The following is a 12,205-nucleotide window of genomic DNA, read 5'->3' as shown; positions in this document are numbered from 1 at the left end:
GCATCGATAGTTTGTGTTTGTTTACTACAACATTTAGAATATTCTTACTTCAGAATAGTTTTTACATATACTTTTGTTTATTTTGTGTACTTTATATGTAAAACATAATTTTTACATATATACCACTAAGGCACTAACGGAGAAACCTGCTTTAATCCCGGTTCCCAACCTTTTAGAGCAACTCCAACAACTCGGCTATTTTTATTATGAAGGCTATTTTAGAACTTGTATAAAAAAAATAGGCTCCAACAGATGTGTTATTTGGTTTTGTAAAATAAAAAAAATGGTTATCTCTTGATTTTTGATGACCATATATAGCCAACCACTGACAGTCTGACACTAGCTATCTGATAGCAAAACTGCCGTAAACCTCTTTCTTTTTAAGAAAATACCGATTTTATAAAATAATTAAATAATAGAATTTAGTTACTAATTTTAGCCAAGCTGTTGGAGTAATCGGGATAAGTTTAGGAAGTGGTAGACTTTACTTAAAAATAAAGTTCAAGCCGGTACTAGCATTCTGCTCCCGAGGGTGCAATTGAGCCATGGGCTGTGCCACTCAATTTGGCAAAGAAAAGTGAACTACATGTCCTTTTTCTAAACCAAGAAATTTTGATCATTCTTAGGTTTGACAAAGCACAATTGCTTTGAAAGTAATTTGTTTATTTTGAATTCGGATGCAATCAGGTAGTAATCGGTTGGGGCTTGAGGATATCTCATGCAAACGTTCAGAGCTAGCAATTATGGCAACTGGTAAGAGCAATTGGCCCATTATTCCTGACAATGCAAATGACTTTCTAATTAACTCTGGGTAGAAATCGTCGGTCCAGATTCACATGAGAACATTCTGAAATTGTTTCTTGCGACGAATGAAAAAGCGATGCATAAGAAATCCAGCTTAGAAAAAGAAAACAGGAAAAACATGGCATCCAAAGTAAAGTTTCATCTCCATTTTTTCATAGCTGTGGCTTGATGCTCGGTCAACTAGATCAATTATTCAATTGGTCCTGCTTCCCAAAGACTCCTCAATAACCAGACTTCAGCCCTGACTTTACAAGAGATGCCCAAAACTGAAACCTTCCAGTTATGTATTAAAAAAAATTACACTGCTACTAGTTGACAACCTTGTTGAAGAGCAGCAGTCAACACTGAATGTCATAATCTTTTAAGAAAATGGAAACGACAGAGCCGGTAGCTAAATATTCCTGACATATCGGACAGAAACACAGATCAGGAGATATTCGACAGGACAACACTTGGACATGGCGGCTTGACCCATTCCTACTAAACTGTTCAACAGATGAGAAACCGACAAAAGTACATTTTTTATCAGCAACATGATCGGAACAACTTGAGTGAGCACGGTCGCACTTGAGCATAATGACATGAAACTACTAACAGGAAACAAAATAACTCGAGCCAACACCATCAGAATCAAGGCTGGATTTGTGAATTCTGCAATTTTATCACTGTGAGCAGCACATCAGAGATCAGTAAGTCCTCCAAGCGACAACAATCTGCCATGATCTAGAAAGATGCCAACCAAAAAACTCATAAGTCATAACAAAATGTCAACTCTGAATTTACAACTCAATGAGCTATGACTGAGAAATAGTTTCAAAAGTTATTAGACTTAATTTGAGATGTGAGCTTCAGCTATGCAGAAAATAATATAATATTTAAAGACACATGTGAAGCAGGTAACCGTACAATACAATACTAGAACCAGCTTGCTTAAACATGTAGCAACCTCCATTTTTTACTAGCAGCCATTTCATGTTTCATTGACTATCCAACAAATCAGCCTCTTCAGGAATCAAATGATGGCATAGATATTATAGTATCGATGAAATTATTCCAAAGAATAGCCGACTTGAGTCCAGAACTCAGCAACCACTATACAGACAACAGGTTCTATTTATGACTATAACAGCATAACCTTTTACAAAAAAATTACAAGTTTGTATAACATTAGAGTCCCGCACTTGCGAATAAGCCTTTTAAATATACTTACAAATGACAAACAGTTGACGGTGAAACTAAATTATGGCTCAAATCCTTGTATCTCTAATTTTATCCAAAAATGTTTGAAACAACTATTTGACAGCCCTTTTAAAGGCAACGATGACAGTAGAAGTCATATTAAAAATTCAGGAAAGAGAATCAAGGTAAACATGGTTATCATTCCAAGTAGCTGAATCTAATATAATCAAGCAGTAACTAAAATATTTCTGTCACAATAAACTGAAGTGCAAATTTTCAACAGTACAATAAGGATGGATTCAACAAGACATGTGACATGATCTGCAAAGACCATGCACAAAACTCATAACCGTCCAACCCAGCATTCCAGTACAATTGAACTATGTGGTTAGTACTCATTCCAGAGGTTACAAGACTGAGTTTCAGATGACTTTAGCTGTGCCAGAAAATAACAAAATTTAATGCTTGATAAACTATTCAACCAATAACTTGATCTTTCTTCTCTTGCATTGCTCCGTATAGACGTATAGTAGCACAGGGTTTTCATGAACCAAATGATGGCATAGATGAAAAGCAAACATTAAATGATGGTATCGATGAAATTATTCCAAAGAATAGACAGACTTGAGTCATGAACTCAACAACCATATAAATAAGAGGTGCTTTTATGACTAACAGCATAACCTTAACATCATTTTCCAAGTTAGTAGTAAAACATCCCAGTTCCATGCTTGCTAGATGAAGTTGTTCAATCTATTTACATATGATAAACACTTTACAGAAAAAACTAAATTAAGACTCAGATGCTTGTATCTCCAATTGTATGTACAAAAAGGTTGACACAACTACTTGACAACCCTTTTGAAGGTGAAAATAACGTTAGAAATATATTAAACTTACAGAAAAAGAAACAACATAGATTAAACATGACTTCCGTTCCAAGTAGTTGAATCGAATATTAACCAAGCAGTAACTAAATTATGCCTGGCATAATAATCTGAAGTGCAAATTTTTCACGGTATGATAAGGATGGATTCAATGAGACAACCCTAGTTGAACATAATGACTTGCACAATAACAATGTGCCATGATCTGAGCAGATGCCATGCACCAAACTCATAACTGACTGTTCAAATCATGATTCCAGATTGATGAACTATGAGCTAGTACTCATTCTAGAGGTTACAAGACTGATTTTCGTACGTGAATTTTAGCTGTGCCAGAAAATAACAAAATCTTTTTTAAAAGAAAATATGAAGCAAGGTAACAGTGTAATACTAATCAACAAGTTTGTCAGCATATTTAGCAATTCCACTAGTGCTTGGTCATGCTCTTAAACAAGCTGTCTTCCAATATCATGTATTCAGTTTGAACTAGCATACACAGATCTGTTTTTGGCAAGCTCTATATGTGAATCAAACTAACAGACATTACTTACATTATGACTAATTATTCACAAATCATAACCAACTAATTAGGCAAACATACAAAATGCAGGGCAACAGAGAAGAAGCAGGGGGCCAGTACAATACCTGGAGTGTAGAAGCTCATGTAGGGTAGGACACTAAAGTAGACCCCAGACCCCTCAACCTTCTTAACCAGCTTAGAGTGGAGCCTGATTGTGAATAAGCCAGCACCTGTGCTAACGAAGATGGCATCCATACCCTCTGCACAGCCAACCACTAATGGTTTATCATCAGGACGGATGACAGGTATAATCTCTTCCAGCTCGATGGACCTGCATTGTACCCATTCTGCAGTTTGTTCTGAATTCACCTTCCTTGACCACAGATAAAGGCTGGAATCCTGAACGCAGGCAAACCCCAGTGAGCTGTCCTCCATCACCATGAGAGCAACATGATACACATGCTGTGTTGGTGGATTAATCAAGGATATGGAATTGTTGCCCCAATCATACTTGACAATTGCATTACCCCACCGCAGCGTGAAGTAAGCCTCATCTCCAATAACAGCGCCTCGCCTAGGCTGGACATAGGGTATATAATAGAAACCACTATCGGCAAGAGCATCTCGCCTATGCTTAGCATAGGATTCACAGCCACTGTCCAGAGTCACCGGCGAGCTCCACGCACCTGTCTCTGACGAGTACACGGTCGCCTTAACGAGCTCCTCATGGTCGTCGGTGACCACAAACACCACTCGGAAGGGGCCGCCATGGCAGTCGAGATGGTCACAGCCAGGCACAGCGCACAGCACCGCGCCGGAGTAGATCAGCCACGGGATGCCAGGCTCCTCCAGGCGGTGCTCGTCGCCCGTGACGGGGTCCCAAACGACGAAATGCCAGCAGTCGGCCCCCACGTGGAGGAGGACGCGGCCGTGGCGGCAGTCGAGGGCCCGCGAGCGGCCGCGGTCGGGGTACGGGGAGAGGGGCGCCGCCGTGGTGGGGGTGAGGCGGGGCTCGGGGTCTCCTTGCATGACCTTGAGCCTGTGGAGGAGGCCGAGCAGGGGAGGGGCTCCGTGGAAGGCGCGGTAGCGGCGGAGGAACCCGGGGTCGCAGAGGATGCGGAGCCACGGCTTGCAGACGAGGGCGGCGCGGAAGAGGTGCTCGGGCTCGTCCGGCGGGAGGCGGAGGAAAATCTCGACCATGACGTCGTGGATCAGCGGCAGCGGCGGGCGTGGCGGCGCCATGGCGCGCTCGGGGCGGCGGCGGCGGCGCGAGGCGGAGGGGAGGTTTTTGGTGGGGCAACCGCGAACGAGGGTTGGGCATGTAGAATGTTAGAAATTACAGCAATAGAGATTTTCGTCAAGGCCTTGTTTAGTTCACCCAAAATACAAAAAATTTTCAAGATTTCCCGTCACATCGAATCTTACGGCACATGTATGAAGCACTAAATTTAAACGAAAATAAAAACTAATTACACAGTGTAGCTGTAAATCGCGAGATGAATCTTTTAAGCCTAGTTACTCCATAATTAGACAATGTTTGTCAAATAAAAATAAAAGTGCTACAGTCCCAAAAACCAAAAAAATTTCGAAACTAAACAAGGCCCAAGTATGGGTGATTTTCTTTCTACTATGGCCATGTTTAGTTGGTAAAGAGAAAAATTTCGAGACACTGTAGCACTTTTGTTTGTTTGTGGTAATTATTATCCAACCGTGGACTAGGCTCAAAAGATTCGTCTCGTACATTTTGACCCAACTGTGCACTTAGTTTTTATTTTCGTCTATATTTAATACTCCATGCATGCGTCTAAAGATTCGATGTGACGGCAAATCTTGAAAATTTTTGCATTTTAGGGTGGAAGTAAACAAGGACTATATCAAGTTTAGGCCTTGTTTAGTTCACCCAAAAAACCAAAAACTTTTTAAGATTTCCCGTCACATCGAATCTTGCGGCACATGCATGGAGCACTAAATATAGACGAAAATAAAAACTAATTGCACAATTTACTTGTAAATCATGAGATGAATCTTTTAAGCGTACTTACTTCATGATTGGACAATGTTTGTCAAATAAAAACGAAAGTGCTACAGTTCCGAAAACCAAAAAAATTTCGGAACTAAACAAGGCCTTAGTGTGTTTAGTTCCCTTTTTATCTCAGTTATCCGTGGAACAAAATATAAAATACCAATTACTTTAAAATGATGAAATATAAAATGTCAATTTACAAGGTTATGTTTAGTTTCATCCAAAATACAGAATTTATTGCCTTTATTATGGTCTCTTGAGACTCTTTTGGGCTTTTTTCTCCTCTTGAAGAAAAAAAATCCAAAATAGAAAATAGCCACCTTTTTATCAAAATTTTTGCATAGTATAGTTTCATTATACAAAATGATAGAACAAAACACATAATTTTTTGGGGTGAAAGGAGAACTAAAAGTTTGTTTGTCTCCTTTTTCTTTTCTTATGCTTTTTGTGAGCTCTTTGAATCCAGCAAAATGTTGAATACAATAATGATTGGCTGAGTACACTCTTGCATAAGCTGGAATAAATCTTTTTTATTCTAACAATATATATTTGTCTAACACATATTTAACACACATGTTAATCAAAACCATAAAGGAGGGGCCATGTTAACTTCATTATCAAACAAAAGGTCATTCTTGTTTGACATCACATGATCCATCCGTGTACAATACTGCTATTCAGGTCCTTCTACCATTTCACATTTTTCTTCAAAACCGAAACCATTTTACTACATCCCAATAATTAAAGGGCGATTCGAACCTAAAACATGCCACCGATCAGCCGATTTCCCATGAGCGCGACGGACCTGGCAGATGCATTACACAAACGACCAGTTGACGAACATGAAGCAGATGCAGTGCGCGCCGCTGTCGTCGTCGAGCACCTTCCACGCCAGCGCCTTCTCGTACGACACCGGCCGGCCCAGGCCGGAGACGCACAGCCCGCTGGGGATGCACGTGAACCCCTGCTCCATGATGCCGGGGAGCTCCGCGCACAGGTTCTTCCTCCCTTGGTCATCGAACACTTTCTCCAGGGTGATGTCCTGGAGCGCCACCAGGGTTGTCTCCAGCATGTCCAGGCCAGACTGGTTCGCGAACGTGAACACCGGCAAGGCCTGCACGCATGGAAATGTTGAGTTGTCACCGTGCCCATCACTTTCAGACATAAGTATCCCAGATTGGTGAAAGACTGAAAGTTTCACACCACAAGCAACGTTTTAGCATGTTATTATCTGGAATTCAGAGACTAGTTTCTGTGGAATAGTTTCAAGGTAAGTTCTGAAATCCGATGCTGTCTGCAGATAGGACAGAGTGTAATTCTCAAATTGCAATATCAAAGTAATTTTCAGATGCAATGGGGGCAAACCTTCAAAGAGCAGCAGAGTATAGCACTGGCATGATGCCAAAGGGTTTTTAGCACTCCTTCACAGCCGCTACCATCTCCGGATTTGATAAGCTCAGCCCCAAAATGAAATCTGCACAAGCAAGCAGCATCAGCATAAATCCAAGTATTTGGAACACAAACTAGCTAATCAGTGTACATACAGACCTGTAACTCTGGCAGATCCATCTGGCAAGCGTGGTTGCCTCCGGACTAGCAGGAGTGTGACTGATGCTGCTGCCATGAGGAACGAGGCGTGAGGAGGAGAGCGCCAGCGCGATCCTCTGAACTGATGCAATGATGCTTCGCATGTACTGCCTTGCCATGGCTGCAACACTGTCCTGCAGATGGCTCTCGAAGGCAAACTGAAACACGATCGTCATCACAGCCTTTGAGCCAGCAGAAGCAGCATTTCCAGGACCGCTGCCATTTATCCTGCTTCTGGGAGTTCCAACTTCAAGGGTGGAGGCTAGGTCCAATGTGCACTTGGGGCTAGATGTGTCCTGACATGTATTTGCAGGGTAGGAGAATCAAGTAATTAATGTTCATTGGTAGTTGAAGCTGAAATGTTACAGGCTCTTTGAGTGGTGTAGACTTACGAGAGGAGCGTCGATCGGAATGATGCGGAAACCAGATGGGAGCAGTGGAGAGTCATCGCTGAATGATGCGTCTATAGGGGCAAAGATGAGCTCTGAACAAGTTCCTACCATATTCTCGTCTACCCCATTGTACATCTGCCAATTCAGTGGAGAACTTAACTTACACAGAGATCAAACTTTACAACTCAAGATATCTTGTTAATGGTGAAATTAGATTCAAGGACAGATGTATAAGTGAAACTAAAAGTTACCTGTAACAGAAACAGATCACGGTGCAGGAGTGCGTCTTGATAATTACTGGCATTCCCTAATTTTATAACCTCAAGGAACTGGCATAAGAAATTAAGCAATGAATACATTAAGCAAAAGAGATTTATTTTTATTTGGAGAGATTAGTTGCAGTTCACAGTAGAATAGGAGCTTACTTCTTCAGGGTCAAACGTGTGGGCTAAAGGAAGTATGACCTGACCACTAAATCCTCCAAGGCGAGACATAGGCAAATTGCAGAAATTTGGTTTCATTGCAGAAGCAAAGAATGCATCTAAATTGCTGTCAGCCCACTGCGACCGCTGTTCCCGCATAAAGCGCAGGAGTGCTGGCGGAGAAACATCCTAACAAATAGCAGTAGAATTCGTGTAAAAAAAAAGCGGAATGTTCTGACAGTGTAAATATAAAAAGAAATTCTAACTGTAAGGTGAAATTAACCTGCAGCAGCATCGATGCCTTTGCACAGAGTACACTGCTACTGACTACAGGCAATCCATTATTGAAAGTTGCATTGCAGTTGATCACTTTACTCGGGGATGAGTTGACAGAGATACAAACATCATCCACTCCATCACTTTCAACCACAGACCATCCATCATCAGCAAGCCCATTAAGAGCTTCATTGAAACCTCTGTAAAAATGAAAGAAGATGTACGGCTGTTACTAAAGAAGATTCATGACAAGAACCATCAGCATTCTGTCGGTACTGTTCAAGAACCCAACCTGGTGAGCTTTTGGCTCAGAGCCCGTAAAGCAGCAGGCTGCCGTCCCCATCCGGTTATTACAGAATGGGTATCTTCATGAGCAACCTGCCTAAGATAGCGCAAAGCCTGGATTTTGCAACAAAAAAATCAGTCCACAAAATTGATGTACGAGCAACATCGGAGATTGAAGTTCATGGTGTTGTACCGCCATTGACATCTTCTGAGCAACCATTGCAGATGATTCATACAGTGGCCGCACAACTTCAGGCACGCTCCAAGGCTGAGAACACATATAAGTAGCTCAAAGTTCTGTTGTGGATGAACTTAAATTAAATATCAGCAGTTGTTATTATCATCTGGATTCTGTTACCTCCAAGTCAATATGATCAACGATGTGTATAACACTGCCTCCACCGTCGCTAGGCCGAATCAAGAACCCACTAGGAAGCATCTCACCCCTGATAAAAGGCTGGACAAGAGGCATGCTTGGGCCACCCTGCTTGGTACTGAGTGATCTCTCACATACCTTTAGAGCAAGCAAAGTCAAGTAGCTGGCAGATGGATACATGCACATATATAATCGCATATGTATGTTCGACGCTCCTCAGACTCTCACCACTAAACTTCCATCATCAAGAATGGAGGTGTACCGCAGCAACCAGAAGTCCCGAGCTGGCGCCAGCGTTGTGGGGGCATAGAGCTAAAGACGACACAAAAAAAAACATGGTATCTAAGTAAGCTATTCCCTTTGAGTTAATCAATCAGTTTTATAGAATAAAAAGCAGTTCGAATAACCTGCAAGTAGAGAAGCTCAATTGTGCCATTGTTACCGGCAGGAAGAACATTCACCACCTCCATAGATCGGCAATCGCGTAGCCACAGCAGCCGATCCTTGAGGACTTCAGCAACCTGAACAGGCACCACTCAGCACTCAGTTATGTATTATGTATACTCAGGGCAGTCAGGGGCCACAAGGGTACACGCATGCAGGGAAGTGAAGCAAATCAAATCAAGAGAGCTCACTTTGGCAGGCTCCATGCCCACGAGGCCGCAAGCTCGCGCAGCCACACCCGCGCAACCATGCGAGATGGCTATGATTCCAATGGAATCCGGACCAGGCTGCAGGTGCCCATGCATGGCGAGACAAGAAAGATTGAGCAATTAAGCCACGAGAGGAATATAATCTCATCACTCACTCAATTCATCAAAGGAAGAAGGAACAGGGAAAAAGCAATATAGTTCTAACCTTCATCCCGGGCATCTGGACCCACTCGACGGCGGTCCCCGTGGCCTTGGACAGAAACTCCGTCAGTGTCTCCTCCGCTATGGACATGAGCCTGCAGAGACAAGGAAACGTCCATGTCGCTTACAGATACTGCAGGTACGGTAGTAGGCCTGGCCAGCCATGCCAAAGTAGCATGGCGATCGAAATAAAGGCAAAAGCAGCACGGGCTGGCTGGCAAGGAAGGAGAAGGATCGCGTACGTAGTTACGTACCCAGCAGGGCCTGCGTCGCGCGGCTGCGCTTGTGGCGCCGCCGCGGCCACGTTCTGGTGGCCACTGGTGACGACCGACTCGCAGCTCGTGTCCGTGGTCGCCAGCCCCGCCTGCAACAACGTCGTCGGCAGAGGGATGATGAAGACAGCACAGCAGTAGAAAGGAGAGATGAAGGTGGTGATGAACAGGGAGGAGAGGAGCAGGAGGCATGCATGAGAGAGTCGATGCGTACGCTCTGCTGCGTCTGCTGGCGGTAGTAGCCGTTCTCGTAGACGAGCTGCGAGACCTGCTTCTGCAGGCGGTCGTTCTCCTCCATGAGCAGCTTGTTCATGGCCGTCAGCTTCCGGTTCAGCGCCTGCAACCGAGACGACTCCTTCCGCTGCTTCTCCCGGCACCTGCGTGCGTGCGTGCATGATCGATGCGTACGGCGATGGAGATTCTCGGGTCATGGACGGCCGGCGCGGCGCCATGAACGGCGGCAGGACAGGTATATATATATATATAGGAAGACACGTACGTACGAGTACGACTAAGCTTGCAAACAATTAATTACCTGCGGTTCTGGAACCAGACTTTGATCTGCTTGGGGTCGACGCTGGCGAGGACGGGGCAGTCGCGGACGAGCTGCTGGCGGCGCAGCGAGCTCGGCTTGGGGCACTCGTAGTAGAGCCGCTCCAGCGCCTCCACCTGCTCCGGCGTGTACCGCACGTACTTGCTGGCGTCCATGGCCGCCGCCGCGGCCTCCTTCGCCGTCACCATCGATCTGTACACAAGCAAAGTAACTTGTCTCCCAACTCTCCCTCCCCGGCCCCGGTCCGCCGCCGGCGTCCGCTGCAATGGCACAGCAACCAAGAACTAAGTACTCGATCAGCTAGCAGCAGGCGCGGCCAACACCGTACCGTGTACAGCAGACTCGTAGCTAGCTAGCTGAGCTTGAGCTCTGGCAGCTGGCGGCAGTTGCTATAGCCTATACTCCTCCTATAGCAGGTGGCTACCACCACTTGTGGTCAGATAGTCAGCTCGATCTATCCTAGCTAGGCTAGCGAGAGGGCGAAGGTAGAGGCCAGTAGCTGTGGTGACTGGTGGGTCGTGGCATGCAAGCATTGGCGGCGGAGCGACGACGTGCGTGTTGCTCAATGCAAGCGATGGAGGGTGGGGGTGGGAGGCATGTGCGTGCCCCGGTGTAGTAGCCGTGTAATAGTAGGGAGTAGAAGAATGGGGTGGTGGGGTCGGTCATGGGCGGAGGGGGCGAGTGGCCATGGCCGGAGCACCGGTGCCGCCGCTTTCCTCTAACGCCCGGACATCGGCAAGCACGAGGAGGATTTGGAGCCGGGCCGGACACATGGAAGGAGGGGGCCGGAGAGGATCGGAGAGGAGATCAGCTACTAGCTACCACCACTGCCAGTACCACCAGCGGCAGCTGATCGATGTGCTTCACCCTAGCTACTAGCTGGTGGTACTTTAAAAACGATCGAATCGGCCGTGGAGTGGAGCCTCGCTGCCCCTTCTTCTCTGCTCGCCTCGCCGGCGTAATAATTCCTCGGAAAACGATGGTTCCGTGCTGCCTCCTGCAACCTTGTAATTTAGTCCTGCCATGCCATCTCTTCTCTGGTAATAATATTATTAATATTCGCCGAAAGCAGCACTCCCGTACCTACATTCCAATTCAATCCCCCCCGGGCTGGCCTTTTTTTTTTTGCGTGCTTGGTTTTATTTATTTATTTATTTATTCAGTAAATAGAGAGAGAAGATATTTCAGTTCTAGAATATTTAATTATCTAGAATTGAATTTCACAGCAATTGTATATATAGAAATTGAATCTCAGAGGAATCAGTTCATTTTTCACATGAAAAAAAGAATCCTGTATTCCAAAGGGTCTATATTTGCATTGGTTAGGGTACATGAAGTGAAGCAGCGAGGTTCGCTGCTGGTTTATACCACAAATAATTGAGGGCTTTCTGCACATGCTTTAGGCGAGATTCCGAGCTTTTCTTTTTCCCTTGCTAGTTTTTTCTATCGCTAGAATACAACCTGCATCTTTTCCTTTTTCCCGTCACGCCGAGAGAGAGAGAGAGAGAGAGAGAGAGAAGAGGGTACCGCAAAATAAAAATTTGGCAGGCGAGCAGTGCAGTGCTTAAAGGAATCTCTTTTCCTTTTTCTTTTAGCTCTCGCTCCTTTTAATATTTTTATTTTTAATACTTACCAGCGCTCTACTCCAGACATTCCCCCTAGCCCCAGGGCGTGAATTCTCGATCTTCTAATCTAAAGACATCTATCTCTCTCCCCCCACATTGAATTGCGCGAGTTCGACCATATCATATTTGCCCCTTGCACGAGCTGTCCCC

At 44.7% G+C, this 12,205-nt stretch overlaps 2 protein-coding genes across 2 annotated transcripts; both read right to left on the bottom strand.

Annotated features, from left to right (window-relative positions):
• On the bottom strand, window positions 929-4,734 carry LOC8080520. Its single transcript, XM_002454951.2, has 2 exons — window positions 3,516-4,734; window positions 929-1,527 (listed from the first exon to the last, which is right to left on the bottom strand). Exons 1-2 carry the CDS (start codon window positions 4,630-4,632, stop codon window positions 1,484-1,486), a joined length of 1,161 nt encoding a protein of 386 aa, XP_002454996.1. The 5' UTR covers window positions 4,633-4,734; the 3' UTR covers window positions 929-1,483.
• Window positions 5,929-11,505, bottom strand: LOC8080519 (homeobox-leucine zipper protein HOX29). Its single transcript, XM_002454950.2, has 18 exons — window positions 10,759-11,505; window positions 10,413-10,690; window positions 10,092-10,254; window positions 9,860-9,969; window positions 9,610-9,700; window positions 9,387-9,482; window positions 9,159-9,272; window positions 8,980-9,063; window positions 8,734-8,889; window positions 8,569-8,643; window positions 8,383-8,489; window positions 8,098-8,290; window positions 7,818-8,003; window positions 7,644-7,721; window positions 7,393-7,527; window positions 6,962-7,296; window positions 6,779-6,887; window positions 5,929-6,527 (listed from the first exon to the last, which is right to left on the bottom strand). Exons 2-18 carry the CDS (start codon window positions 10,616-10,618, stop codon window positions 6,231-6,233), a joined length of 2,535 nt encoding a protein of 844 aa, XP_002454995.1. The 5' UTR covers window positions 10,619-10,690; window positions 10,759-11,505; the 3' UTR covers window positions 5,929-6,230.

The sequence above is a fragment of the Sorghum bicolor genome, chromosome 3 (assembly GCF_000003195.3).
Source record: "Sorghum bicolor cultivar BTx623 chromosome 3, Sorghum_bicolor_NCBIv3, whole genome shotgun sequence".
Lineage (NCBI taxonomy): Eukaryota > Viridiplantae > Streptophyta > Magnoliopsida > Poales > Poaceae > Sorghum > Sorghum bicolor.
The sequence above is the reverse complement of the archived record's forward strand: the minus strand, read 5'-3'. Positions and strand labels throughout refer to the sequence as shown.